Source organism: Empidonax traillii, unplaced genomic scaffold (assembly GCF_003031625.1).
Source record: "Empidonax traillii isolate 1590-97213 ecotype Southwest subspecies unplaced genomic scaffold, ASM303162v1 scaffold447:size986111, whole genome shotgun sequence".
Taxonomy (NCBI): Eukaryota; Metazoa; Chordata; class Aves; order Passeriformes; family Tyrannidae; genus Empidonax; species Empidonax traillii.
In genome coordinates, this window is record NW_020955640.1 from 450,799 (window position 1) to 478,779 (window position 27,981).

At 37.6% G+C, this 27,981-nt stretch overlaps 1 protein-coding gene across 1 annotated transcript in view; it reads right to left on the bottom strand.

The window, feature by feature from the left end:
• Positions 1 to 205: 205 nt before the first annotated feature.
• The window catches only part of TUBGCP6 (tubulin gamma complex associated protein 6), a 43,810-nt gene continuing 16,034 nt past the window's right edge, over positions 206 to 27,981 (bottom strand). The window contains 28 exon segments of the mRNA XM_027894894.1: positions 206 to 693; positions 2,490 to 2,689; positions 3,796 to 4,009; positions 4,244 to 4,376; positions 4,613 to 4,807; positions 5,739 to 5,880; positions 7,190 to 7,358; positions 7,614 to 7,806; positions 8,052 to 8,107; positions 8,513 to 9,824; positions 10,072 to 10,188; positions 10,276 to 10,414; positions 11,049 to 11,164; positions 11,347 to 11,435; positions 11,509 to 11,590; positions 12,218 to 12,367; positions 14,035 to 14,174; positions 14,267 to 14,358; positions 16,213 to 16,322; positions 16,818 to 16,893; positions 17,205 to 17,326; positions 17,960 to 18,133; positions 18,639 to 18,849; positions 20,218 to 20,381; positions 21,841 to 22,648; positions 25,179 to 25,342; positions 27,158 to 27,343; positions 27,777 to 27,861. Of these exon segments, the coding sequence (XP_027750695.1) occupies positions 602 to 693; positions 2,490 to 2,689; positions 3,796 to 4,009; positions 4,244 to 4,376; positions 4,613 to 4,807; positions 5,739 to 5,880; positions 7,190 to 7,358; positions 7,614 to 7,806; positions 8,052 to 8,107; positions 8,513 to 9,824; positions 10,072 to 10,188; positions 10,276 to 10,414; positions 11,049 to 11,164; positions 11,347 to 11,435; positions 11,509 to 11,590; positions 12,218 to 12,367; positions 14,035 to 14,174; positions 14,267 to 14,358; positions 16,213 to 16,322; positions 16,818 to 16,893; positions 17,205 to 17,326; positions 17,960 to 18,133; positions 18,639 to 18,849; positions 20,218 to 20,381; positions 21,841 to 22,648; positions 25,179 to 25,342; positions 27,158 to 27,343; positions 27,777 to 27,861 (5,731 nt within the window). The 3' untranslated portion in view covers positions 206 to 601.

Here is a 27,981-nt window from a genome sequence, read left to right on the forward strand (position 1 = left end):
AAAAGGAAAATTATTAGCAAATTGAAAATTTGATCCTTCAGTTGAAAGCAGTAGTTGGAATATACTGGGAATATATTTTGTTTTGCTTTAGTGATGCTGAATTTCTGTTTTTGATGTTCTACATAATCACCACCAAATAAGATGCACAGCTTAAATTAGGTATAAAGAAACTAAATTTGGCATGATTTATCCAGTAATTACCAAGTGCAGTTTTAGAAAGTATCTGTTAATTTATTTCATATACATGTATTTACACTGAAGGAAATTCACATCACTGAAAATACAACATTTACACATTCACAGATATACAGTTTTGCACTCTTCTGTGTGAAGATCTGGCACTCAGCTTTTTTATCTCTGCAATAACGACAACATCAATTTTCAGCAGATCAAACAACGGGCAGGTTTGGTGGATTTTTAAGCATCATGCTCTGTATTTGGTGGTTATTTTCTTCATGCTTGTAGATAGTGGGTTATTTCACTGAAGAAAAATGCCCTTTGCATGGCATTTGCAAAAGCTTCTATAAATCATAAGCATATATATATATATATATAGTTTCTGTTTTACTATGTTATCAGTCATCCTTACTCTATATAGAGTTCAGTTATCCTTGTAGTAGTTATTAAAGTTGATTCGCAGCAGAAAGTCCTCCAAATGTGGTTGGTATCCTCTGTTTACAAGCTTCGTTACCACTGGAAGAAAAACAAAAAAAAAGTAAGCTTCAACTAAGATTAATATTCCAAAGTCAGCCTTGACAGTATCTGTGCCTTTTAATGAAAAAAAAAAAAAGTGCCTAATGTAGAAATCTGAGGACAATAAAAACAAATGTACATTTCAACGTAAGTCCAGTATCTCTTTCTGGAATTATGAACTATTTCAAAAAAGATGCAGAAGACTATGTGTTGGTTCTAAGTGAAAGTGTATTATTCTAACAGAACATTTCCTTATCAAGTTGCATTCACAGAAACATGGAAATCATAGAATCTTTCACAGTTAGGTAGTATGTTCTTATCATAATTTCAACTGACCAGGAAGCACATTTAGGTCCTCTGGTGACCTTCAGCTCTGCTGAAGTTTTCTCGAGCAAAGTCCATTGTGAGAGAAAAACCAAAAATTCCTAGGACAAACCCCTCAGGCTCTATGAATGAACAAACCAACTACTCTAAACATCCTTAATTACAAAGGAAAAAAGCCAGTAGAAACTCCCTAAGCTCACAAATATCCCATGCACTAATATAAAGGGAATTAGCAAGCAGCAGGAGCATGCAAGGAAGAAGGGAAAGTGTATTGTTAGAAGTTAGGGCCCGAGCCAAAGCCATTGAAGTCCAGACAACTTTGTATTGGCTTTCAATGGATTCTGGATCAACCCACTGTGGAAAGAGAGCATTTTACAATACATGGTGACTAAAGGTACAAGTGGAAATGAACAAGCACACATTTGCTTTGTAGTGCTTAATAATGAGGGTGTAAAGAACTGGGTCACTCATCAAATCTCCTTACGGAATGGTCTATTAATCTCTGTCCATGAAGCAACCATAGATCTCGTAGTATGGACTTAGGCGGCTCCCAGAGGTGTTCTGACTTCCTGTAGAATTTGGAAGCAGCCATTCTAACTCATCCTGAAATATTTGTTTTTGGTCCTTTGACACCATTTTTGGACACCCTTAAAGAATAAAAAGGGCAGCTCATTTCCTGAAGAATATAGTCTGACTAGAAAATATTCTAGAAAAGATCTAGAAATAGATCTAAGGAAAACAGTTGCACCTCCTTCAGGGATTCGGGATTTTCTAGAAAAAGGAACCCAAACCCCACGAACCACTTTTGTACTAGAGGAATGATAAGGAACTTGTACTAAAAACACAAGGAAGATCTGAAAGAGAAATGGAGAGGAAAGACAGGTAACCATTTCTTCACACTATAGCCTAAGCTGACAGATAAAACTTTATCATGTTAAAGGAAAGAACATTTGGCAAATGATCTGTGTAGCTGCAAAACACTTGCCTGGAGCACTGGCTTTAAGCTCCAGCTAGTGCTAGGAGGCTCTCTGAGCTTTAATCCAACATGGGAATCAGAATTCTCAAATCTGATACCCATAGCAATACTCAACTAGTGCATATATATCTAACATTACTTCTAAGTGTTATCTAGTTATCTCTCATTGCTGCCAATAAAAAGTTCCAGAACTCAATTCCAGAGAGAAGAAAAAAATGTATGCACATATATAGAGCTAAATACCAAATGCTTATTTTGTAAATTAGCAAAAACTTACAGTTTTGGGATATCTGTTAGATTTGTTGTGTGGACATTTTAATTAATGGATATGCAGATCTTTGCAAACAACAATAATGAAGTTTTCGTTTGGGAATTACATTTTCTAACACTAAGTACACACATGTTCCTACTTTTACATTACACTACCAAAACATCTATGTAATTTTTCAGCTGTCAGTTATTTTTTCTTCTATCTAAAATTTATGCAATTTCTCACCTTTGAATAAGAAATGGGAGTAATACTTGAAGGTATTGTATGACTGCTGCATCAGACCAAAGTTGGGATGAACAGCCATTTGCTTCCCTGCATCGAAGCTCCATGACTGAGAGATGAGCTGGCTGCGGAACTTCAAAATAAGGCTGAAGATGCTGTGTATGATGTTCATCACAGGGGCTGCCTTCTCTGTCAACAGACCCCTAAAAGAAAAAAAAACAACTTTAGAAATTAGGTGACATAATTTATTGGCTGCAAGACTAAAAATACAATGGGGCGACAATCCCTTAGGTTAAAGGAGGTAATTGCTTGAAAAAAATCCACAAGACTGCAGCCAACTGTAATGGAGATTTTAAATGAGGTGCCTAAAACTAATATACTTTGCTTGCACTTCCAAGAAACTGACCTGATTTCTAGAATGATATCTGCATTTGCAAAAGAGATGACATTTAAAAACATTATGCTCTGAGTTTCTTTAAACTTTAATCCTCTCTCATCCCACCCACCCCGGTATCCAAACAGCAGCTCTAGTAAGTTGTTTCTGATTAAAACTGGAAGACACGTGAAAGGAGAGGTTTCTCCTCTTGTTCATAATTTCTGTTCTTTATCATCTCTTCTCCCTCCATATCACCCCTTTATCATTCCAGTGTACACTCTTCAAGAAGAAACCAAATAAACTCTAGGCTTCTTTCTTCACATCACCCCTCTGCCTCATATACAGTAACCAAGGGACTAAAAGCTTGTGATTCCTAAAAGGTGTCTCTAGCATTGCTCATAAATGTAGACAGAGACATCTTTTTGTCCCTTCAAAGCCCAGCCCTGGTCACTGCATATTAAAGGCACATAAAAGGTATAGGAGAAGCATTTTACATCCTTCAGCAAGGCTTACTTGTGCACACTACTCATGCTGAATTGAACAGCAGTAATTTACAAAGGCTATGACAAAGGATGGGGTGAAAGCAAAACAGAACTGTGGCAAGAGTGCCCTTAGTTTAGAGGTCTTAGTTTAGAGCTGTCCTGAGTAGACTGGAAAACTTGCAGAGGCACAGTGAACAGGAGCAGGAGGTAATTCAAGGAGTTCAGGGAAATGAAAAAGATGGATAGATGAGGAAAAGCATCAGAAAAGTACAGACCTCATAACATACCATGAAGTTTGTTTTCCTTACATAAAAATACTTTTGTAGTTTTTATGAAACACTTACACACTTAGTGTGTCAGGTAGAAGTCAGTTTTGCACAAATACATTAGGCTAGGACTGGTCACTCCATTAACCTAAATATTTGAAGTAAAAATAAGAATGGTAGCTTGCCTGAAGATTGCTTTGTTGAGGTATTCAGCATGGGTTCTGTGAATTTCTTCCAGGTTGCCCACAGAAGACAGTTTGTTTCCAAATTCGCACCATGTAACATGAAGAATCTGATTAGCAATGTAACCTTGAATAACTTTCACAAAATGCTGCATTTCATGCTTATACAGCTGGAGCTGTCGAAACTGAACTGAATTTGATGCACGACTCACTAAAGCTGAAAATAAAACCAGAAATGCATTATCGTCAGCATCCACAGAGACCACCTAAACCCAGGATTTTTAAAGTAATGAAGGTTTCTGTTAGTACAGTCTGTCTAAAATGCCAAGGATGATTCTTAAAGAAACTATGGCTTTTGAAGCTTGACATGACTCTTTATAAGCAACTGTCTAGCAGAAGGTGCTAAAGGCATTTTAAACAGGATGCTCTCTATTTCACTCCTAATACTTACCAGTACGTTTTAAGTGAAACCAAACATCCTTGAGAGTCCATACCATGTGCTTCAGCTGAAGCAAAAAGGAGAAGATCTTGTTGTACTTATTCATGCAGCTCTCAGTAATGACAATGTTCAGAGGCCAGTCAACCTAAAAGAAATAACAGTGCTGATCATACTACATTGTTTGTTAGAAATTATAAGATTATTAAAAATACAAGTATTTCAACAATTTAATGTACATATTTTAATAATGTAGTGCAATAAATCCTGTAACTTCCATTACACAATTATTTTACTCCATTCTTAAGAACATATTCACTCTACCATGGTACATAAGAACCATGGCATAATTGCACTGTTCTGCCTTTCTGCATGCTTTCTTACCTTGTACCTTAGCTCTAAGCAACTCAGAGCATCGGGTGCATTGGGCTTGAACACTTCTGGAAGATACTTGAGGGCAAAAGAAAGATTGGAAGCAAGCTGGGTATCACCATGAAGACTGTACTGTAATGCTTTATTTAAAATAGAATTAAGAACCAGTGGATTCAGCAATTCCCCAGGTGTCTGTCCTGATCCAAGCTAGGGATTAAAAAAAAAAAAAAATCCCAATTACACAGTAAAGAGTCTTGGCTCCTGAAAACAGGTGAATTAAAGCAGAAAGTGGTGACAACCCTGCCTGGATTAAAAATTTTTACATCTGCTGTAGGGATGCGTGAACAGCATAAGAAGCAACTTCTGAACTATTTGCTGTTCATAGCATGAAGGTAATCTCATACCTGGACTGATTTATTTTCATATGTCTGCTGTGGTTCAGGAGCTGCTACACGTTCCTCCAGCAGGGAATGCAGTTTTTAGAAAGCCAGGGACAGAACAGGCATTTACCTGACTTGAATCTGCCTCTCTCTTCAACTCAGCACTCTCAGAGGTTTACAAATAAAGCCATTCATTGAGTGCTTTCTCTAGTTTGGGTCTAAAGCATTCTTAGGACTCATGGAAATGCTGTAACTCCCCTACAGCCACCCATCTCCACTGGCAACCAGCTATATTAACCCTCCTACTTTGCTGTCTTCCCCCCAGACACAGCAGTAAGTCATGAAAATACTGTCTCATCAGAGGGCCCAGCTCTCTTTTCTCTCTATTTAAGGATATTTAAGGTAAGGGAAGGTATCTAGCAACACAGGGCCTTCCAGTGGATTTTAGCAAATGGCTACAGGCTCTCCAGCCCTGCTGCCAGCAGATGGGAGGGGACAGCAGTAATGCAGCAGTTTTCACAGTAAAGAGTGAAATACCCTTCCATGACTCCTTATCTGCCGAAGACCTCCTTTTGCCTCTGTCCTTACAATGTTAACAGTTTCTTGATACAAGACTTGTCAACACAGTACAAAAGAGGCAAATGCCAAAAGCCAGGGTCTAATTCACACCATTCCCTCATTCCCATCCAAATTAATTCAGAGGTATCAAGCCGAAACAGACAACCCAAACACAACGATTAAGACAACAAAGCAAATACCTTCTCAAACAACAGGTCACTGAGTGACTGAGCAAACTCCCCATCTTCCATTAATAAAAAGTGTCTCAGTGCTTCAAAATGCTTCTCTACGTTCAGCTCCACAAAGTAGTAATCAACTATTGCTTTGTTCACAAGAGAAACACTAAGAATAAAACCACAGAAAAGGTATTATACTTAAATGCAATGCCTTCCTTACTGTTAACATTCAGCTGTGGCTACATCAGATTAATGCTTCAGAACTTAAGACAGTATGATATCCACTTAGGCAAAAAAAATGAGACAAAAAATCTTCATCCAGAATATACCAGAATTAAAACCTATCACTTCAGGTAACTGGGCTTTGAACAGTACTGGGGATGTATTTTAAGGCCAGCTACGTGTAAAGATCTTCAGAACATGCTGCTGGACCTGGAGCAATATCTTATCAATAACCTTCTTATCTCTGTCATCTACAAAAATAGATTAAGAAAGACTATTAAATCCCCAAGAAGAATTACACTAGTTGGTAAAGCTCTGTCACCAGACATTGATGGCAGGTCTACACTACAGTTTACAGTGTAATGTAGGTATTCAACATAGCTTTAAATAATTTAACTTGCCTATCAGGGATTGGCTAATTCTGCCAGCACACAACTCGGGCTTGCTCACTTTGCTCTGCCAGATGCGTGAATCTGTACACAGATCATTCTGGGAGCCAGTCTGGATGTTTAAAATTAAATTAGATAATTATATCTTTCTACATTGCACCAAACTTTGAGTATAGCGTACTCAGAGCTAGTAAATGGAAATTCAGACCTACAAGAAAGCAGATTCCAAAAGGGGAATTAATGCATCTGTGATCAACTGTTTTCGTGACAGAAGCTAATCTTGTACATAATAGCAAAAACTTTTATTTAAAACACCATTAGATATACCTGCAAAACATATATGTGGTTTCACTGTATATCCCAATTGTAACAAGAACAGCTTCTATTATACTTCAAAACAGGCCTGAAGCTGGAATTCCCATAGAAACATGAAATATGCCCTGATCAATATGCATGAGCTTCCACATAATCAAAAGATTTTTCTTCTTTTACTCCCTTAGTTTTCATTTGCCAAATAAAACCATATACATTATAAACAATATACCTTCTTTTTAAAAGAACAACGAAACCAATGGTGTCAAAATCACCGCTGCATAATCCACAAGCTGGAGAGCAAACACTTCCCTCTAAGCCCTTGTATTTCAAACAGACATTCAAATTTTTAATTCATACATAAAAATCTAAGTTTATGTTACTATTTATCACATAGATCTAAACTTTTTAATTAGTAGTGGACCATCCACTGAATCACTTCTAGGAGCAAAGAGTAAATTTAAGAGAACACACCCTTATGCAACTCTTGTCTCAAAACCGAACACAACATTAACAGCTAAATTAATTGCTAAATTTCTAATAAATACTCACTGAGATACAAGTGGAGCAGTAATAGAACGTTTCATCAGCACTGGCAAAGACAAGAGCTCACTCAGCTGTACAGCAGTTTCATCTGTTGCCGACTGCACCGTAGGATCCACAGGAAAAGTATATGATCTTGGTATCACATGATGCAAGAGATGAGAAACTGGTAGTTCTGCTAAATTTGAAAATATATAAACATTGTAAGTTATTAGATTCAAGAAGTTTGATAATATGTTCCTATTAAACTCTACAAACACCTCTAGGGTAACTCTACAAACACCTCTTTGTGCCTATGAGCAAATTATTTGGCTATTGCAGTTCATAACATCAGTAATTTACTGTTAAGTCAGGGGGTTTTTTTGGCACTCAGCTTTCTTGATCAGGTTTGTCACATCTTCTATTGATCTACTGTTCCAACAGTTGTACTCACACATCAAATCATAACTATCTTGATATTTTTCAATACAATACTGATCCGATAAGGCCTTCAAATAAGCTTGTTCTTTCTTCCATGTATCTTCCTCTTCCCCCTCCCGTTCCTTAGTCTTGGAAGCATTCTCTTCAGAAATTAAAGTTTCTTGAGGTACAGTATCTTGTGGAATGGCTTTTTCAGGTTCTTCTGCCTAAAACACATAAATGGACAATTTTATGAGAGATGCTGGCTTTGTCTGCTCAGGCTTAATGTGTATCTGACCAGCTGTGCCAACTGAAAATACAAGAGCCTACTCTGTACATTTCAGACAGGTGAAACCAACATGGTTTTACAGTGACTATTAGATCAGGAGAGAAACTTATCACCTGAACTACCAGTATGTTCAATTCTTCAAAGGAAAAATAAATCTTTTCAACAACTACTTCTGTTTCTTACCTGTAAGCTCTGTGAGGAGTCTGGAGAAGGGTCCTTGTTGACCACGTCTGCAATTACTGTAAATACATTTAAAGACAGCATTTACTTATACTTACTTATAATACTTAGTTCATACTTCAGATCTGCTTCTGAAGTTATTCAAAATTTCTTTACAAACCTTCACAGAAACAACCATCCCAATAAGAGTCCCTCCTCATAGTCCCACCCCACCATTTTTATGCATGTTCTCTGCTCAAGAACCCACAATGCCCTGTTTCATAGAGTTTCAGGCTAGAATTTTTTAATGCTGTGTTTCTTGTCTGTAAAAGACAAGATTACGCTCTATTCTTTCGTCTGAATTCTAGCAGTATCTGAAAAATTATGCAAGGAATTAAGTAGTAAGTACCCATTTTGAACATTTACAGTTACTTTCACGAGCCCTTAAATGCTGACTGAATAAATTCCATTTCATTTAATTTTACCTTCTTGTTTCTTTTCCATTATATTTTCTTCTTTATTGTCTTTAATATTAGCATCAAAGTCTGTAACACTGTCAGGCATCTGTGACTGTGGCAAAGTTTCTTCCTTAACTTGTGACAGTTTCGCTTCCTTTCTGCTCCCTTCAGCGGGAGATAACTCTTCACTGTACAGAAGTGTCTGCACTGTGGAGTCGGATGAAGAACCTGAAATGGCTTTACGATGAGGTATTGGATCATTTTCTGTAGATGGGGCCCACTTCCCTATTTGGATGCTTGACTGGGATGCGTGTCCAAATGGGCTCCAGCGGGATTTCAAAGGCTCTGTATCTGAAACCAGTTCTCCGATTTTGATGTGTGACTGTGACGCGTGCCCATGGGTGTTCCAACGAGGTCTAGCTGAGACCACCTCCGACACATTTTCACCAATCTTGATATTGGCATCAGATGCATGGCCATGGATGTTCCACCGAGGCCTTGTAGGAGCTACATTTGACACATACTCACCAATCTTAATATTGGCTTCTGAGGCATGTCCATGAATGTTCCACCTAGGCCTTGAGGGCTCTGTCTCTGAAGCATATTCCCCAATTTTAATATGAGCTTCAGAAACATGCCCATGAATATTCCATCGAGGTCGGCTAGATTCAACTTCAGAAACACAGCTGCTGATTTTTATATGGGAGTCTGAAGAATGCCCATAAGGGCTTGAATGTGGCTGGTAAGTGTCCACTTGAGGTACATATTCTCCCACTCTAATGTTGGCATCAGATGCATGTCCATGCATATTCCACCGAGGCCTTCTGCATTCCACATCAAATACATTTTCTCCAACTCTAACATGTCCCTGCCAAGCTGCAGATGGTCTGAGGACTGTATTAAAATCATACTCTGTTTGCTGATGCAATGGTGCATTGTCTTCTCCTTCTGGTGCTCCTCCCAAGACAGGCTGACTTTCACTTACTTGAGAAGTCTCAGAAAGATCTGAGTTAATATTTCTGAATGCTTCATCTAGCGAAGATCCTTGTATGCTAATGGCAACAGACTGTTCATCTTGTGGCTTTGATAAGAAATCTTCAATATTCACACTGGATTCAGGTAGGGAGTCAGCACTGCATAGAGGACTGCAAGCTTTCTCTGAACTTTGGAGACTGCTTTGAGATCCTGCTGCTTCATGCTGAAAATGCTGATCAGCACCACTGTTTGCTGGCTCTGGCATAGGCAGTGCTTTGTCAGCAGAAGGAGCATATTCCTGTTCAGGCTCAGATTCTTTTCTGTCAATTGTCTCATTAGAATGCAGAGGTTCCACAGAAGACACCTAAAAAAAATAAATAATTATTACACTGTATGGCTAGTCGGATAGTCAAACTACTAATTAGGGTACCACTTTATCACAGGATTTAAAATTTTCCAACTTTTCACATGTACTATAAGTAAGGGATAACTACTCACTCTGCTGTTACCATGAACCTTGAGTTTAGTGAACTGAAATGGATGATGGAATTAACACCCTTTAGGGAAACTTGGAACAGCAACTTGGAGTTTATGTAAGAAAATGAACTCACCTGTGAAGGTGGATCTTTCTCAACAGGGCTTTTATCCAAAGCCAACTGGGACTGTTTAGAAGGAATAATATCTAATTTTCTCCTGTAGTTTCCATCTGGAAGTTTTTCAAGCATTTCCTACAAGTAAAAGACAAACCCAAAAGTCCTTAAGTACCAAATATCAAATTTTCTAAATTACATTTCTTAAATATTTTCAGAAGATACCTCAATGCGCTTTTGATCTTCTAACAGAAACTTAAGACGGGCTGTTTCCAACTTGTGTCGCTGGATTTTCCATAATGTTCTTTGTTCCCTACGGGCTGCATCATCGGAAAGTTTGCTATAATGGTCAATTAGTTCCTGCCTAAATGAAGGTAAAAATCAAGATAAGTTATAGATTTTTGCATACTGATTTTCATCTTCTCTTCTAAAGAATAAGGCACTAAAGTACATCTAAAGAATAGTACTTCAGAACTGAGAAGCAGATTTTAAAATGTAGAAGCCAGAGGCTTCAACCACAGACAATAAACAGGTAGAAAAAACCAGGACTGTATTCTTAGTCAATATGTATTTCTGAATCTATTCTTAGTAGGCCACTCATTTATCTTAAGTATTTTTAGGTATAACAGAAGAAAGTGAAATATCAATCTAATTCCTTCATCTACTTTTTACTTCTGCTTTGACATACATGCGATCATTTTTGCTGTAGGTTCTGCTTTTACTTGTAAGATGGAGCTAATTTTTTTCCTGAAATTTTGATTATAACAAAACCCAGACTGGATAGGGTTGGCACAAATTAGTGGGTCCTAGATTTTTGGGCCACTAACCATTTCTGACAAAATTGCTCATAGATTACCAAAAATCCTTACATCCACCTTTAACTGCAATTACCCTTGTAGAACAGTGTCTGGGAACTACTAGTACCATAAACTTCAATACACAATAATTTTTTCCTGAGGTCTTTATGATGGTTTTGAAGACTATTCGCATACATTTACCTTGCCTTTTTTTCCATTTCCTCTTCTAAAGCTTTCAGTCTTCTCTCTCTCTCTCTGAGCTCTCGGGCATAGCTGAAATCATCATCAATCTCCTCCTGCTTCATTGCAAGGCGACGCTGCATAAATATTTAATACTTTTAAAAGCCACTCTCAATACCAGCGGTAAATCACACATCTGCAACAAGTTCTTATTTGTACCTCATGAGTTATTCATTCAACTTCAGTACAATAAATCAAGATAGCCTTTCATTTATTTGCCTAAGAAATACAGCTGGCCTTTAGAAACACACAGAGATACCTCTTGGTCTTTTGCAAACTGGTCTTTCAGCTTCTGAAACTGTTCCCGTTTCTTTGCATCCAAAGCCATTCGTTCTGATATTTGCTGATCTGTATTAGAAGATACCATTAGTTCACATCAACAAACCCACTAGAAAACACATAAAACACCACTGCAACTTACCACTAATGGCTTTTAGTACTTTGCTGGCAGTTTCCCGAGCGTGAACAATTAATTCTTGTTTGGCTATTTCCATGCGCAAATCCTAAAAAATAAAAGAAGAAACAAAAACACTGGTGGAAGTTTTTCTGTTATTTTAGATTTGAAAATACACTGTTGCAGACAGGTGCACACTTTATGATCGTTATTAATATGTTAATATAATACAGACATATGAGTAAAACAATTAATTAAATGGAAAGTCTGCAAACTACTATTGGAAGTTAATACTCCAGATCTTAAAACAAACCAAATCCATCTGATACGTACACACTACATGATGGAATCTGAAGGACAAAAGTCTCTAACTAAAAAGTTCTGAAAAAACAATTAGCTACGCAAATTACAAATAGTCTATCTGGTTACTAATTAGCTTGTCACATTTGTTAAATTAGGATCAACAATCTTTTCAGTAAGAGGATAAATCTGATGCTGCAAAGACCTAAGACGAAAGTCCAACACTCGATTAATATATGAAAATGCAACACGCTACCTATACTTTCAAAAGTTATATTAAATAAACTTGCTATGATAACAATTAAAACAGCAATTGACTATGACTAACTAAAAATTTTAACTATAAATACAAATTCTTTAAAAGTTACAATAAAAATGAAAATTAACGATTTAAAAATAAAAATCCCAATGAGGTATTTATTCCTTTGTTATTTACCTTTTCCTCCTTGCTTATGGAACTGTATCGGGCAATTCTTTCCATTCGACCTACATACACTGCACAGTCTCTCTCTATCTCTTTCAGTTCTTCAAGTGAAAAAATAACTGAAATCCGAGGAACAGGTATATCTGACCAACATATATAATGCTGAAAAATGAGAAATTTCCTTTTAAATACATTTTTTAAATAGCAAAATTTTATATTATGTACTCATATATTTCTTCTAGACACTGACACAAGTCTCCATACAGGATCTAAAATTGTTTATAAAAATCACTGGGTTTAGTGTTTATATTATTCAGTGTAGGAGACAGAGGTACAACGTTCCACAACTTGGATCACAGGTCAGATTCTCAGGGTTTTGTCTTTACAGGATTGGACAGGAATCTAAAATGCAATACATACATTTATACTAATCATGCTCTAAACATCTCAAATTTCCTTTTCTGAATATCCAGATTAACTGAGCATGAGTATTTCAGTGCTGAATGCACCTCTCCTGTCAAAAGTTACGTTTTATTCACTTACATTCCCCACAGATCCCCACTCAGTAGGAAACGCCTGGAACCAACCCACACCTACAGGAGGGAGCTCCACACAAGACATAACTGTCAAAAATACGGTCAGTACACACCTCAGAGTACCTATTCTTTAAATATCTTAGCTCTTTCTACTCCACCTCAACACCCCTAAATCTCTGAAGCTGTTCTACTCAGTGCAGAAAAAGGGTAACTGAGCTTGGGAAAAAAATTTAGGAAGTGCACAAGCACACTCACACTGGATTCCCCTGTCTACCCGTTAAGAGCCAGAAGATGGGATACCCAGAGGTGTGTTCCTGGGAATGTATCAGACCAAGCATGTATCAGAAGGCAAGAGTCAGCTCTTGAGGCTATTGCTGAAAAATGATGAAATGTCACTGTAACTCGCAGATGGAAGATGACTGAGCTTGGGTGCCACATGACCTGGGGGAATGTCCTACCTATTAAGATGCTGTGTTACTGACTGATAAAGCTGTAAATTATTATGGAAATGATGGCTGACACTTCTATAAAAAAGCCAGTTCTACTGGCAGAAGAGTCATGGTTCGGGAATGCTTATGAGTAGGCTCAGAACTAGCAGAGGGACATTTCATTCTTGAGGTATTAGGTTTATACCTGATACTAGATAGCTGATAATGAGCTGCTCTGCTCTGTCAAGACTCTGATCTTAGAAGGAAAGAGAATATTAGTTACCTGAAAATGAGTGCCTATTGACTTTAGACACCTCTCTGGTTGTTTCATTTTTTAGACACAGAGAGAGAAGAGGGAAGACACAAAGTAGTTTAACATGTTTTTCTTACCAATAAGAAGACTTGTTGTGCAAAATATGAATAAACAGAACTACTTAAGTGCTTGTTGGAAACGTAATGATGAAGCTGGAATACAAGAGCTGTGCAGAACTGAGTCAGGACCTGGTAAGTGAGGCAGCTTCGAACCAAAAAGTAGTGTGAGTTGTGTGAGAAGTGGAATGCCCTTGCTTGGGCACCTAAAACATTTCTGCTTTTAATACAAAGAAAAGTAAGAAATACAGCATGTGCATTGGATATGATAAATTTGATGCTGTTAAAATTTATATTTCTGCAGTGAGGTGTTAGCAAGTAGAGTGGATAATCAGCTCACAAGTATCTGAGAGCAAGTAATTGCCTTTCATCAATTAGCATCTTACTTATGCAATACTGCTTTTCAATAACAGAGTGAACTTGATAAAAACCTATAAACTTCCTTTAAAGAGACATAATTCTCAATGTAATACAAAGGAACCAACCCAAAACTTACCCTAGGACAGCACAATTTCAGCAAGTTTATGGTTTTCCCACATATGTATACATCATTAGCAATATGTTTAAGAAATACAGGGACACAATCTTCTACTTCTTTTGAAATCAAAACATAACCATGAGTCCAGTAATGTTTATCTACATGACAAAAAGATGAAAGCATATATTTTAGTTATTTAATTAACAGCACAAATCATATAAATTGTAAATGCTCCATATATATACTGTACCTCTGAAACAAAGATAATCCTCATTCACCTGGATCATAAATTCTCCATAAACATCTCTGAATACACCACTGTACACCCAATCATAGATAAATCTAAAAAAAATAAAATTGTACAGGAGTGAAAGTCAATCCTCCTTCCTTCTTGTCTTTATTAGAATCAAGCATTTTCTATATTCTTTAAAATACCAAAAGACATAAGCTATAGGCAGGATAAAAAATCAGCAATTAAGTGCTGTGACACTGATATTTAAATATACACAGAGGAGACTGTGGCCCTACACTTTTCTTAAACCATTTTTATATAGAACATTTCAGTGATAATTAGTTTTGGTGAAAGAACAGTGCCTTAATTAAAACAATCTTTTTATTTCTCTGTATCAATTTACTAAGCATACATAAAAATGTATAGAAATCTTTGCAGCACATCAAGAGCACAGAGAGAGATAAGCAGAAAGGATTTGTCTTAGAGAGATAATTTCTGCACAGAAAAACTAAAAGGATATAAAACAAAGATGCAACACCAAGCACTTTTTCCCTGGACACAGAGGCATTTTTAATATATACTGAATAATGAAAACTCCTATTTTGGAATATTTATTTATGTTTTCTCATATTTTCTCCATGTGAAACCAAACTTCAGAAGAAATAAAAATACATTTTCTTTACAACACAATCTGAAGCTATAGATTAAAAGGCTCAGAGCTCCTTGAAGACAATATTTTTTTTCTTACTAACACTGCTTCTAGACGTTGAGTGTAACAAAGAGAAAGCATTTAACACCACAACCACTGTTCGATTTTAAGGTTGTAAGTAAAAAGCTATGAACTTTTAAAGTATTAAATCTGATATTTCTATGATTTATTTGAGTAACAACTTCTATTATTTTATTTCTTTCAGGTTAACAAATGAATGGGATAACACTCTCTGTAGATAATGGAGTCCTCCTTCCATGGCATCCTTGATCATATGATTGATGCTTTGATACATATCTGCACAAATTTAGGAATGAATGCAGTAAGTATCACATACTAGTAAGCACACTTTCAAATTTTTTTAGATTCTTTGTGATACCATGAAATCCTGCCACTGGTATTTTAGAGATCTGACTTCCTTCTATAAATAGGGCAGAAGCTGTGAAGATATTTCAGGGAGTCTTCTGGTAAATCTGAAATTAAATTTCTCTGAAGATCATTTTATGTAAGGAAGGAAAGGGAAGGAAGAAGGATGGAAGAAGGAAGGAAGTAGAAGGAAGGAAACACAAGAAAGGCGGCCATGAGAGGACTCTTAAATTTAGAGCATTTTGACAGACTGTATTCTCTTTCTAAGTATCATTACATCTATTAAGTAACACTGTAAACTGATGATGGACTACAGCTGTAATTCCAGTAAACAGATATTTAAAAAAAAGCATCTCTTCAGAAGTCTATAAGCCAGTAAATTGATATGCACTGCTTAACAAAACTGTTACAATCCAAGGAACTCTACCTCTTATTATCATCTGGTTACAACAGATATTTATTCATTTTTGCTTACTAACAAGCCCACAACAAAAAGATAGTGGAAATAAGCACAATTTTTCCCAGTTTGTGCAACGAGAAGAGAAACTTGTCAGTTGCCATTTTCAGGATTTTACTACAGGTATGAGGAAGAAAAAAAGGTTATCTGAGTCTCACATTCCAGTATGAATTTTCAGGACCAGCAACAAGAAAGAAGTCTTATTTACATGTATTTATTTACTAATCTAGTCACACATACAACCCTTATATTGTTAATGAGCTGAAAAAAAAAAGGAAAGAAGGATTCAGCAAGATTAATTTTAATACATATTGCAGATAGAAACACTTTTTTTCTAAATTTTAAAAGCCATCGTTAAATGGGCAGTTGCTCACAAGATTACCAATTTGTAACTCCTAAACTCAAATTATGCAGAGAAGAGTATGGACACACCTTGTGTATGGTTCACAGCTCGTCTTCAGCAGAGACAGCAGAACTGGGTAATGTTCATTGCTACAATTGTTCAGAGCCTCCTTGTACAGATATGAAAGCAATTTAACACCCTAAAAAATTGAAAAACAGCCTAATGTTAGGCAGCAAACTGCAACACAACTTTAATAACAAAAGACTCATAAAGACTTGGCTTTACATGGTCCACTAGACACAGAAGGCAGGGTTCATCTCACTTTCTCTATTTATCTGCAATTAAGATCACTTTACCTGAGCAAGTTACCTCAACCTCACTTTATAGTCACTAAAGAGAAAAAAGTGTGTCTAGACTTGGATTCATGTGACTAGAATGAAACAAAATGCTCTAAGGCTTATTTTGGGCACCTGTGTTTACTTTAGGAATTGAAAACACAGGACAAAATTCCAAATTTTTAAGTACCTGAAGAAAGGATAACAGTATTCTAACTGAAGTCCAAGGTCATAACTTTGCTAGCAGAGAGACCGAGACTCTCTGAAATGTAATCAAGTTACATTTCATCCAATATAACTTTGAAAAATATTAACACTGTAACACAAACCAAACATAAAAACATCAAACTAAAAATCACCGTAGGAAATGAAGCACCAGCTCCACCACTGATCCCCAGTGTGGTTGTTCCTATGCCACAAAGTTCAGCTAAATACCTAAAAAACAGGATTAAAACATACATAAAAATTCCAACCAGAAGTTTCTTGAGATCACAATGATGAACTTTGCTGAAACTGAATATCACACAACCATACTGTATCTGCTGAATGATAACTGGGATAATAAAGAAACTGAATATAAAGACCTTACATATTTCCCCTAGAATCTTCTGGACATAAAAAAATAGAGGAAAAATACTGATAGACTAAGTAAGACAGCCCATTTACTCTGTCCTCTCAGAGTGTATATGAATAGATTGCACTTTTTCTGCTACAAAAAGCTTAAACATTTAATATCATTCTCTTACCTCAACTGACGACCTAATTTTCTGAAGAGAAAGCTGATTGTTAGAAGACTTAAAGTAGGAGGTGTTGACAAAACACAGGCTCGGTAATACTGAAGATACTTTCTCAGCCCACTTGTGAATGCCTAGTATCAACAGAAAATATTTAAAGTCTTCCTGTGAAAGTTGTTAATGGTTTATCAACGTCTCACATCAATTGTATCAGCATCAAAACAAACCTTTTACTTAAATACTGGCATATGAAAGTAAGAGAGAATTGTACACCAAAGTAAGGGGAAAGTGAGGGTCCATGCAACTTCAGACATTCCAATTAGCCAGATGGCCCCTCTATACTCTTTACACATCCAGTGCACAAAACCTGTACCCACACCCAGTATAATAAAGCATCTTGGTTCAGCTTCTTTGGATTGCCCTTTGAGGAGCTCCCTGTTCTCTAGAACACAAACCTAGGGAAACCTGTGTCCTTACTTAAATGAAGACATTTTACTGCATATTTCAGTGCAAGCAAGCCCTAAGCACGGAGACTTGTGATTTAAACATAGTGGCACTGTTCACTGCCAACCTGGAAAGGAGCATTATACTTAAAATACTACAGTTATATACTTATTATACTTATTATACTTAATATACTATAGTTTTGCAAATGCAGAAATTCAAGCTTTACACAAAATTCTAATTTACCTTTTAATCAGAAGTTACCTTCTACATCTAAGATAATTGGCCCATTAAATCTAGAGAATTTAATGCAATTGTTTTACCTGAAACACAAGTCCTTTGCTGTACGAGGAATCCAAAACTGGCTGAAGAGAAAAACGACTTAGTCGTGTGTAATAGGTTCCATACTCTGCAACTTCTGCCAGCAGGTTGTGCATTGTCTCTGGTGAAGTTCCAGATACATATACCCCCTCCTTTATCACAAATGTCTGAGCAGCCTAAAAGAAAACATGGAAAAAGAAAGGCAGATTGAAGTATTTCATAGCTGTATTCAGACTTAAAATAGCAAACATTTACACACAAAAATAACAGCAGACAAATTTTCAGTTTAGATAATGTGGTGACTGAGACTATATAGCTAGGACAGTGAGATTAACATTAAATTGTAGCAAAATTTCAGGAGTATGAATGGTATCTTCAAGTATACAGAATAAGATTCATTATCTAATTCCTTAAAGAAAATCCAATTTACAAAACTATTTACACACCTATTTTCAAATATTCATAAACCTATTTTCACTACAAATACTCTTAGCCTACTGCAATAACATAATTACTGAAATATATAAATACTGCTTTATTGCCATTAGGCAACATTCAACTTTTTAACACTCTCCACAACTGCAAGATCCCAACAGAAGTAAATGCACAGAAGAGGAAACCTCTACAAAAAGAAAAATTAAGAAGATTCGACTAAGAAGCACAGATAAAAATCATCCATACCTGATTGAGTGAAAATGTAGTGGATACCACACCAATGAGGACATTCAAGACATCCTTAACCAGTTCAGGTTCTTTCATCAGCACAAGTTGAGGAAGCTGAAGTACAGTATTACTGAACAGTTGTAATTCCCCTTCTCGAAGTTTGTAAAATTTGTCAAAAGCTTCTCTCCCCGCTTCAGTAAGATATGGTTCCTCTTTTTTACCTGGTGGGCTGTGTCAGAATAAACAACATTACAAGCTGATCATGTGAAACGAAATATATCTCATACAGAAAACAAAAGCATTTCAGAATTTTACACAGAATTCCTCACAGAAAAGTTACTTGTAATATAGTACATTTTTAAGGGAATATACATTCAGTCAGTGAAACTGTAGCTCAAACTCAGGACAGTGAAGAAAAAGGTAGGTAATTCGAACATCAGTTCAGAGACAGAATCCTTGACAGAGAACTACCAGCTGCTTTTGTGGCCTTCCCTGATGCAGGTTTTACATTAGGAAAATGAGGTCAATATATACCAGATTTCCATGGTTCATTTATTAGTAATATTCAAATAAATTAAAGAGAAATATGCTCAAAATGCTAGAATGAACTTTTATTAAAACATTTTAGCTCTTCTCAGCAAAGATTACTCTCTCGTCCAAAACAATTTCTCCTTCAAATTCTTCCAAAAATTCTGAATTCTGGTCGCAGGTATTACACAAAAGCTGTCAGGCATATGGACCATATCTGACTCTAAGACCCTTACAGTCTAAATGGTAGCAAGAAAAACTGTCTTGTATTAGGAACAAAGCTCAAGTGGGCTTTGAAAAATCAGATTAGCGTACTTCTGAGTTTCTGAGCTTCTCAGGCTCAGACTATAACACGGCAACTGCACATCACTGGATACTTAAAATTACAGAAAACATAGAGAGCAAAGTTTCTCCAAGAATCAGGCACACCACTGTCCATCAGGAGTGTAAGGAAGATACCCATCATATCTGTCTTTTTTTTTTTTTCCCTTCCGTTTTAGGGAAGCCAGGAAGATTTAACAGAACTGGATAGACCCTTCTCTCAGGAGATGCATTTTCTACTCAGCAGCCAAAAGAACTACAAGTCTAACTAGACCATCAAGAAATCTGTTGTAATAATTTGTTTTGGTTACAGGCAGGGAAAAGGAATACAATACTGTACAAGACTGGGAGATATGGGTTTAATTTTCTGCTGCTCTACAATTACCACTTTCTCTTTTTAAACTGAAAATGTGGAATCATTTTTAACTGAGACAAATTGCACAGCACACAAGAACTCAGAATAGTTAGAAAAACGTTGCATTTCACATAAACAGCAAGTGTTTTCATAATCCCTTCAATTTTTGAAAAAGTTGATTTTATCTCTTCCTATAAAACCGCTGTGCTCTAAGAACTAGGTTGTTGACACTGATAAAATTCCTTTATCCCTATTTCTGTAGTATATTGAATTCTGCAAATTAAATACACATTTCTCTATTTATACTGAGGTCATTTGGAACTAAGATGCCATACACCTTCACACATTTGCATACAATGCATAGTAAGTTTGTCAGTCAGATCAAACACATACTATCCAATTCTTTCCCAACATCTTCGTTTGCTGGGTCCATATGTAAGCACTGCATCCCACAAATCTATGTCTGGAGTCATGCTCGGCTCTGACTGAGAATCAGGAGTCAGATTGGATGCTGACTGGAATCCCTCATCTTCTGACTGATCTATACTTTGGGGAACCTGTCAGAGAGAGTTCAAATGTTAGACATGAAAATATTTTACTGAAGCTAATAAAAAAGATGTTCTGCTATCATTCATGACTGAGTGACCCAACCTGTCTTACCTACCCTCCCTTTATATCAATTTTAAGTGTTCACTGTAAACACTCTTTTCATTTGGTGAGTCTCTCCAGCTATTAATGCCTATACATACAACGGCAATCACCATCAAAATAACATACTGTGCTTGTTACTGATAAACTTGAAACTCCCTCCTTGGGTAATCGTGTAGTTCTACAAAATGAGAATCTGAGGTATGGATATTCAACAATATGTAACATTAATAAAATTATACTGCTCTGCCTTTTGTTTGAGGCAAATGACCCAGACCCTAAATCTTCCAATTGGTAAACATTTTGTTAACTATGACTAACAGTTTCTTCCCTTATTCATATGCAGAACATCTATAGGTGTCCAAACAGTGTATATGCCACATCCTCAGCCCCCACTCAACAGGAGTTGTGCAGAACTGTCCTCAATTTTAGTAAAAGACAATCACCCACATAAAAAGTATCATGTTCCTCAAGAAATTGCAAATTTTCCCATCTGATGGAAGGAGTACAGTAAAATGTCCTGCCTCCCCCAGGTTACAACTTGGCATCCATATGTGCACACTGAACAAACAGGAGGTTTCTATTTAACAAGTTTCAATTAAGACCCTGAATGAAGGGAATTGCAAGATCTATCCATATGTTAAGTAGAGGGAACAAGGAGATGATCGAAAGGTAGGCTATAGAAAAGCCTACCTACACACAGTAAAAATGGAAAGAAAGAAAAACCTGAAAGTTTATCTAGCACTTCTATGAGAATAAAACAGCAAAAATATTTAGAATGGACAGCAAAGGGGGAAAAAAAGATACAGTAGAAACTGTACACATGGAAAAGGTAAAAAGACAATAAGAACTAGGACATTCAATGCAAAAAAATAACAAAAAAACCCACCAAAAACATTTAAGATAAAACAAGCCAAGACAAAAATACAGCAAGTTAGGTAATGTAGGCTGAACGGCAAAGCACGTACATTCAGACAGGAACACTGATGCAATCAGTCTGAGCACTAACAAGTAAGCAACAATGCAGAGGAATTCAACAGACAAAGCAGGTAAAAATGGAAGCAAAAGATTGCTAAGGTGGGGAAGGCACAGATACAGCTGATGGCTTAAACTAGTAAAGCCTTTGGCCACATGGTGGGCTTTGACTCAGCTATAGGACAAGACCAAGGTTTTTGTTATCACACATCTCTGTATCCAAAAAGCTTATCTGCTTCTCTGCAGAGGAAAGAATTCCTGCTCCATCTTAAATTCCAGTTCTCTATGCTTCTATCACAAATTAAACCACTACCTACATTTTAACATATAGTTTCAAAGTGGCACAATGAAAGCATGCATACACTCGTAAGTCCAAAACAAATGATACTGTACTTTAATTGCAAGTCCAGACAAATCTGCATTGTCAGGCACTGGTGGCAAATCCAACTTGATGTCCATATCATATGTACGGCTGTGGACAAGGGCACCGAAGAGGGAGACCCGTGTCTCTTTCTCAAACTTGTCCCCAGCAGGGCAGCTCTGTGAGAACAGCCCTATGGCAGGGAGCCCAGTGCCAGGGGCTGCCTCCATTATCTGAAGCGTCTTTTGAATTGTGTCGTTGAACTGACATTCTTCATTTGTTATCAGAGACTGTATGTCAGCTTCAAACACACTCACATCATAATAGTCATAACCCTGATATTTGACATTCCTCCCAACATATTTGTTGTTCATAAAATAGTCCTTTTTCTGTGGTACAAGCTGGGGAGGGCCTGTTCCAGCAAGCTGTACTAAGAGATCCAAGACAGAATTCACTTCAGTAAATGGTAAGCATTCAGCTGTTTCCAGTTCCTCTACAAGATTCTCCAGTCTGTCTGCTTGAGCACCCAGGCCACCAACTCTCAAGTTGAAAGACAGCATCAAAATTTTGTTTTTCACTGGAAGTCTGGAAATGTTTGATTGCAGCTTACGAGCCTCATCTTGAAAAAGGTTTATGAACAGGGCATTATAAGCAACCCTTTTCAGATTTTGCTTAGCCCTTCTCTTGCTGATCTTCTGCCTGCCCAAGTGAACTTTCCATGGCAAACCTGTCAAGTGTGCTTCACACAAATCACTGAACAACTGTGTGATGCTCTCCATTTCAAATCAAATTGTCGGGTTTCAGCAGTTACTGTCAGGATCTCTGATTTCATGTGAAGACCTGAAAAATATCAGGAAAAGGAAGAAACCCATAATGTGTATGAGAAATTGATGAGTACGCTTTAACTTAAACTGAGACAGCCCAAATCGAGCAAACTGACCCAGCAGATATTTAGGACACGAGCTATAAAAACCACACTGTAACTCTGACCACAAGTGAAGTGATGGTGGAGGAAGCTTAATTCCAAATGCCTGATTTTGGTCGGCAGACTGAAATAGAAAAGAGAAGGTTATTCTGATCTAATACAGGAGTCCTGTGGGAACACCTCTCCCTTCTCCCAAGAGACATCCCCCGGCAGCGCCCTCGGCAGCAACCGCGGGGCCGCGCAGGGCGGTGCTGACGGTGCGGGGCCGGCCGGAGGGCACCCGCCATGCCTGGCGCACCCGGAGCACCCACCCAGGAGATGCGGGGGTGCCCCAGAGGAGCTGCCGGCGGCCGGGGCTCACCCTGAGCATCCCGCTGGGCCCGAGCAGGGCGCGCCAGCCCCTCCTCGCCGCCCGCCATCAGCACCGCCCGCGGGGCTGTCCCCGCAGCCCAGCCCAGCCCAGCTCAGCCCTTCCAGCCACGGCGCTCCCGTACCTGCGGCAATCCCGGGCCAGCGGCGGGAGCGGGACGGTGACACCGCCTCCTTGCCCAGCGCCGCCGCCACGTCACCCGAGCGCGACGGGACCGCCCCGCGCCCACGGGAAGGCGCCCCGGGCCCGGGCAGGGCCGGCGCCGCCCTCCGGCCCCCGGCACCGCGGTGGGGGGAACACAACCCGCCCATTCGAACAGTTCGCGGTTTTTAAGCCATTCCTGCGATACTCACGTTTAACGCTGTCAGCTGACAAACAAAAATCAACACACTGGTGGCCACAAAGCAACGAGCCTCGCCTGTCCCGAGCGCCAGAAGGCAACAGCAGCCTTCTGCAGGCATTTGCAAACAAACTCTACCACCAGTACACTTTTTTCCCTTCCTCTTAATTCACGTTTATTAAAGGTCTTATAAAAATACATATGAAAATACAACATATCATTCAAACACTAGAAATTCGATTGAACAAAGTCAGGGAAAGGGGATTTTGCAGAAATGTCTCAGAAAATGCGTTTTCCTTGGGAAAAAAAAGGCAGGCATTCAGGGGAGAGAGAGGAAGAGAGAACACTGAACCAACAAATCTCCTGTAAGGAAAAGTTTTGAAGCTGAAGTTTGGCCTTTGCCCAATTTGCAGCTTAAAAGTAAATACTTTTTTAAGAGTTCAAAGTTAAGTTTAAAGAAATTCTGAACTGAAACAGAACATTTCATGTCCTTCAATTCTCATTTGTAAAAATGTTTCACATGACTTTTCAAAAAGATTTTAATTTCAAAATGTTTAAGAAGTTATTTCCCATCCTGCAATATCTGAAAACCAGAAAAAATGAGAAGGGAAGCACTGGGAACAATTAAAAAAAGGGAACTGCAAACCCAAATTTAGTTATCTGAATTATATAAAATCGATCCCAGTAGCAATGCCAGTATAAACATAATTTGAAGTGTTTGAAATCAAAAGGTCACATTATTGAAGTCATGATCACAGAAAGTGCTCTTGGAAATGATCCCTAAATCATATCTGGAATGCTACAAAACAAGGCATACTATGGTTATTGCCTTGGGATGTTTGTTTAATTTTGAGAATTTACATGATGTAGCCTTAGGCCCCTACCAAATCTCTGGAGGCTTGGGCTTTTTATTTTTTATTTGTTATGTAGACAATTTACTTTTGAAAGGAAGGCAGAGTGAAGTCCTCATATTCTCCTTTTCTTCTGCTTTGTAAAATGATTCTGAAGTCAATTTCTTGAAATCCCATCCTTCACTGAAAAGAACAGCAGTAAGAAAACCAGTTATTAATCAAGCTCATAACGCAATTCCTGACCCCATAGGAACATTTTTATTGGAACCAGGCCCCTGGTCTTGGCCATTTCTGAAAGACAGAAGGCCATTTTCTTTTAGAGAGATATGACCATCTTTATAATTGCTTTTCCTGCTGAAAAATAGAAGTAATTCAGCAGAGAAACATTACTAGACAAGTATGCTTGCAAACACACATCCCTGCTTAGCCTGATTCCTATACAAATGCAGTGCCTGATCCTCAGCTCTTTGTGCTGCACTTGTAGCATGACTCATCTCTACTGAGTTACATGAAGTTATTTGTGGACAAGTTAAATGTATAAAAATATCACCTGATTTGGCACTATATTCAGAGAACACATTAGCAATCAGAGCCAGTGCACAGTCAGTTATCCATTCTTTAAGTACACAATATTTTGGTACTTTCATTCCAGAATTCTGGAGGAACAGTATTCAAAGTCTGAATGGTACTGTTATGCTATGAAATTCGGTGCTTTCTGGCTCAAGTCGCAGAATCAGAAGCATTCAGAATTTCAACATTTTCACATTAAATCAGCCTGGTCCCACTGATTTAATATCCCACTGACTTACAGGACCCAGCTGTATTTTATAAATTTTTCAGAAACTTGCATATATTAATAAGAATTAAAGATAAAACCAGACAACTTACCTGAACACTGAAGCATTTTCCATTCCTGCTGAAACTGGTCTCTTAATGTTTTGATTTTATTTACTTTTTCTTGGGTAGGAGGTACATAAACTCCAAAGTGAGGTGGAGAAGCACCCACTAATGCTTTGGCTACACTCTGCAATAATTTTATCTCTGTGTCCTAATTAGGAAGAAAAATAAAATTCCCCTGTGAACCAAGCTCTCTTTGTCTCAGTGATACATGAAATATTTTAAAACAAACTTTTATAATTATAGTGCTAGTAGCAAGAATGAGCAACTTTCCATTTTCAAATAAAAGTGTGTCAAAATGGAGTTTTTTTCTGAAAAAGTTAAAACTTGTTTCTTTCAAATAGAGAAAGAATCGCAATTTTCCCTTTATGATTGAAAAGAAATAATGCTGGGTTAGGGACAGAAAATGTTATGAGGGAAGGGGAGCGTGGAGCCCATTTACTTCATGAATCACTTTCTATGAGTGGAAAATAAGTGATATATTTTGCTTCATCAAGAAGTGATTCTTTTGTACTTCTCACGGTCTAAATCAATATCATGTGCTTGCAGAAATTGTATTATGAAATGTTGATAGTATATGAAGATTATATTTGGAAGACTGTAACCCTATTTTATTTTGAAGAGATAGAATATCTTCTCAGTTATGCTAAAAAGCCAAACATATGCACTACAAAATCCCCACACATTACATAATCCTGTTACGGAGCTACCTGCAAAATAACAATATAAAAGTATCACAATTTTTTTTTCAATATGTATACCTAACTTCCTTTTAATGTCTGAGTTTATACTTCAGAATATCGATAGTTCTCTCATTTCATACTCCTAATTAGTAATGTGTAAATACACTATTTATATATACTTATCAAGATACAAATTATTTTAGCTTAGATAATTTATGTGTCAGCATTGTAAATTAAATTATTTCTTCTCTAGTTTTCTCAAACGTTATGTCAAAATCCACTTAACTGGCAGCTTAATTAATAGCATGGCTTTAATTGGATACTTGCTGGAGAACAGATCAGAATAAGCATATGTGATCAACTGTTTTACTGTTTCTCGTTAAAGAAGAACTAGAAGGCATAAAAGCAATCAAAAGTTACTGTTTCACAGATCACACAGAGAAACAGTGCTACTCACAAACATAGGATGCTGGAGAGGCCGAGAATATAAACTGAGTTCTCGAAGAGATTAGACAAATTCATGGAAGATACGCTCATTGGCACTGATCACTGGTCTGGATACAGCCTCCAACTTCCTACATTTAGATATTCATAATGGGTATTCATATTGATATTGAAATTGATATGGATGTTCGTATTCATATTGAAAAAACTAGACTAGGGAAATATCCATATGTTCTTTACTTTCTTTCCCATGTTCTCTACCAGAAACAAAGCTGGGGTAGACTGGCCCTCAATTCTATATTAGGACAATTAAGTTCACTTGAAGGATATGTGCCATTCTGATTTATCTTCTGCACACTGGAAGTTGTTGCTGTGACAAAATACAGCATGGGGGAGAGGAAATTTAGCGGTCCATGAAGAGCAGGACAATGGGCTGCTTTCAATCACATTTGAGGGAAAGAGGCCAGATGATTTAACAGACAGTAAGTGCCTTTTCAGGAGACAACTCTGAGCTGTGAATCCCAGATGGATGGAAGTTGTGGCAAATTGTCAGAACACCTATGGTCTACAGACAGGACCATGGGCTTGCATTCGTGCCCCGGCCTCTCCATCATGCAGGCTGCCTAAAGCTCAGTATGCGTTCATGTCTTGCCTTGCTCTCAAGACAGAAACAAACTTGGTCAGTTTGCACTCTGAACTCTGGGGTGCCAGAGAGAAGACAGACATAGCCAGTATTTTCTCCTGGGCAGCCTGACACAGTTCATACCAGGCATGCTGCTGCTGGATTTGAATTCTGTGCCAGACACTTTGAAGTACCACAGCTCAGCACCACTTCTTACCTTGATCACAGCAAAAATTCGAGACTCAGCTAATCCTTGTAGCAAAGCAAAAAGCAGAGAAATCCCACTTATTTCAAGGTTCCTGTTTGGTCCAACAGCTATTACTGTTAGGTTTGGCTGATAACTATATGCTACAGGAAGAATGAATCCAAGTACAGCAGAAAAGAAGTCATTTCCTTCAGCATCCTTGAACAACAACAAGAAACTCTTTAGCACAAATGTAAAGCCTCAAATTCTCAGATATAAAACAAAACAAAAAGATGAATCTCAGAAAGCTTTTGATTGACCTAGGAAACAGGATTCTGATCTATTTTTTCCAGTGGTTTTTGTATTAACCATGTAGAGTATAATTTTTTCCTTAGCGTCTTCGCACTGTAACTCTCTCTGCCTTCCTGAACTGCAGTAACTACGGAATGTTTCCGCAAACCTACGTATTCTAATGTTCTCTAAAGCTTGGTGAGGGAGTAGTACCCTGGCAAGGGCAAGAAAAGGAAAAATTTTCAGTCCAAACTGGAGAGAGGGGTGTAATTCTCAGTGTCATTGTATGAATTTGTAAATATAATCTATTATTTGTTTAAAAAGCTTTTCTCCTATGTTGTTTCCAGAAAGTGAATCTTACCTCTTTCCAGTTTAGAGAAATATAGTGTTTGGAACTGGTCTTTCCAGACTCTTCTTTCTCACAGATATGTATGATAAGCACTTTTCTGTAAATAAAAAACACACCTCAGTATTTAACCAACATCTCCCAATGTGGTAAAAATATATTTTCTTTCATCATTCTTTAAATACTAATTCATAACACAGGAGGAAACAACTATTTTCAT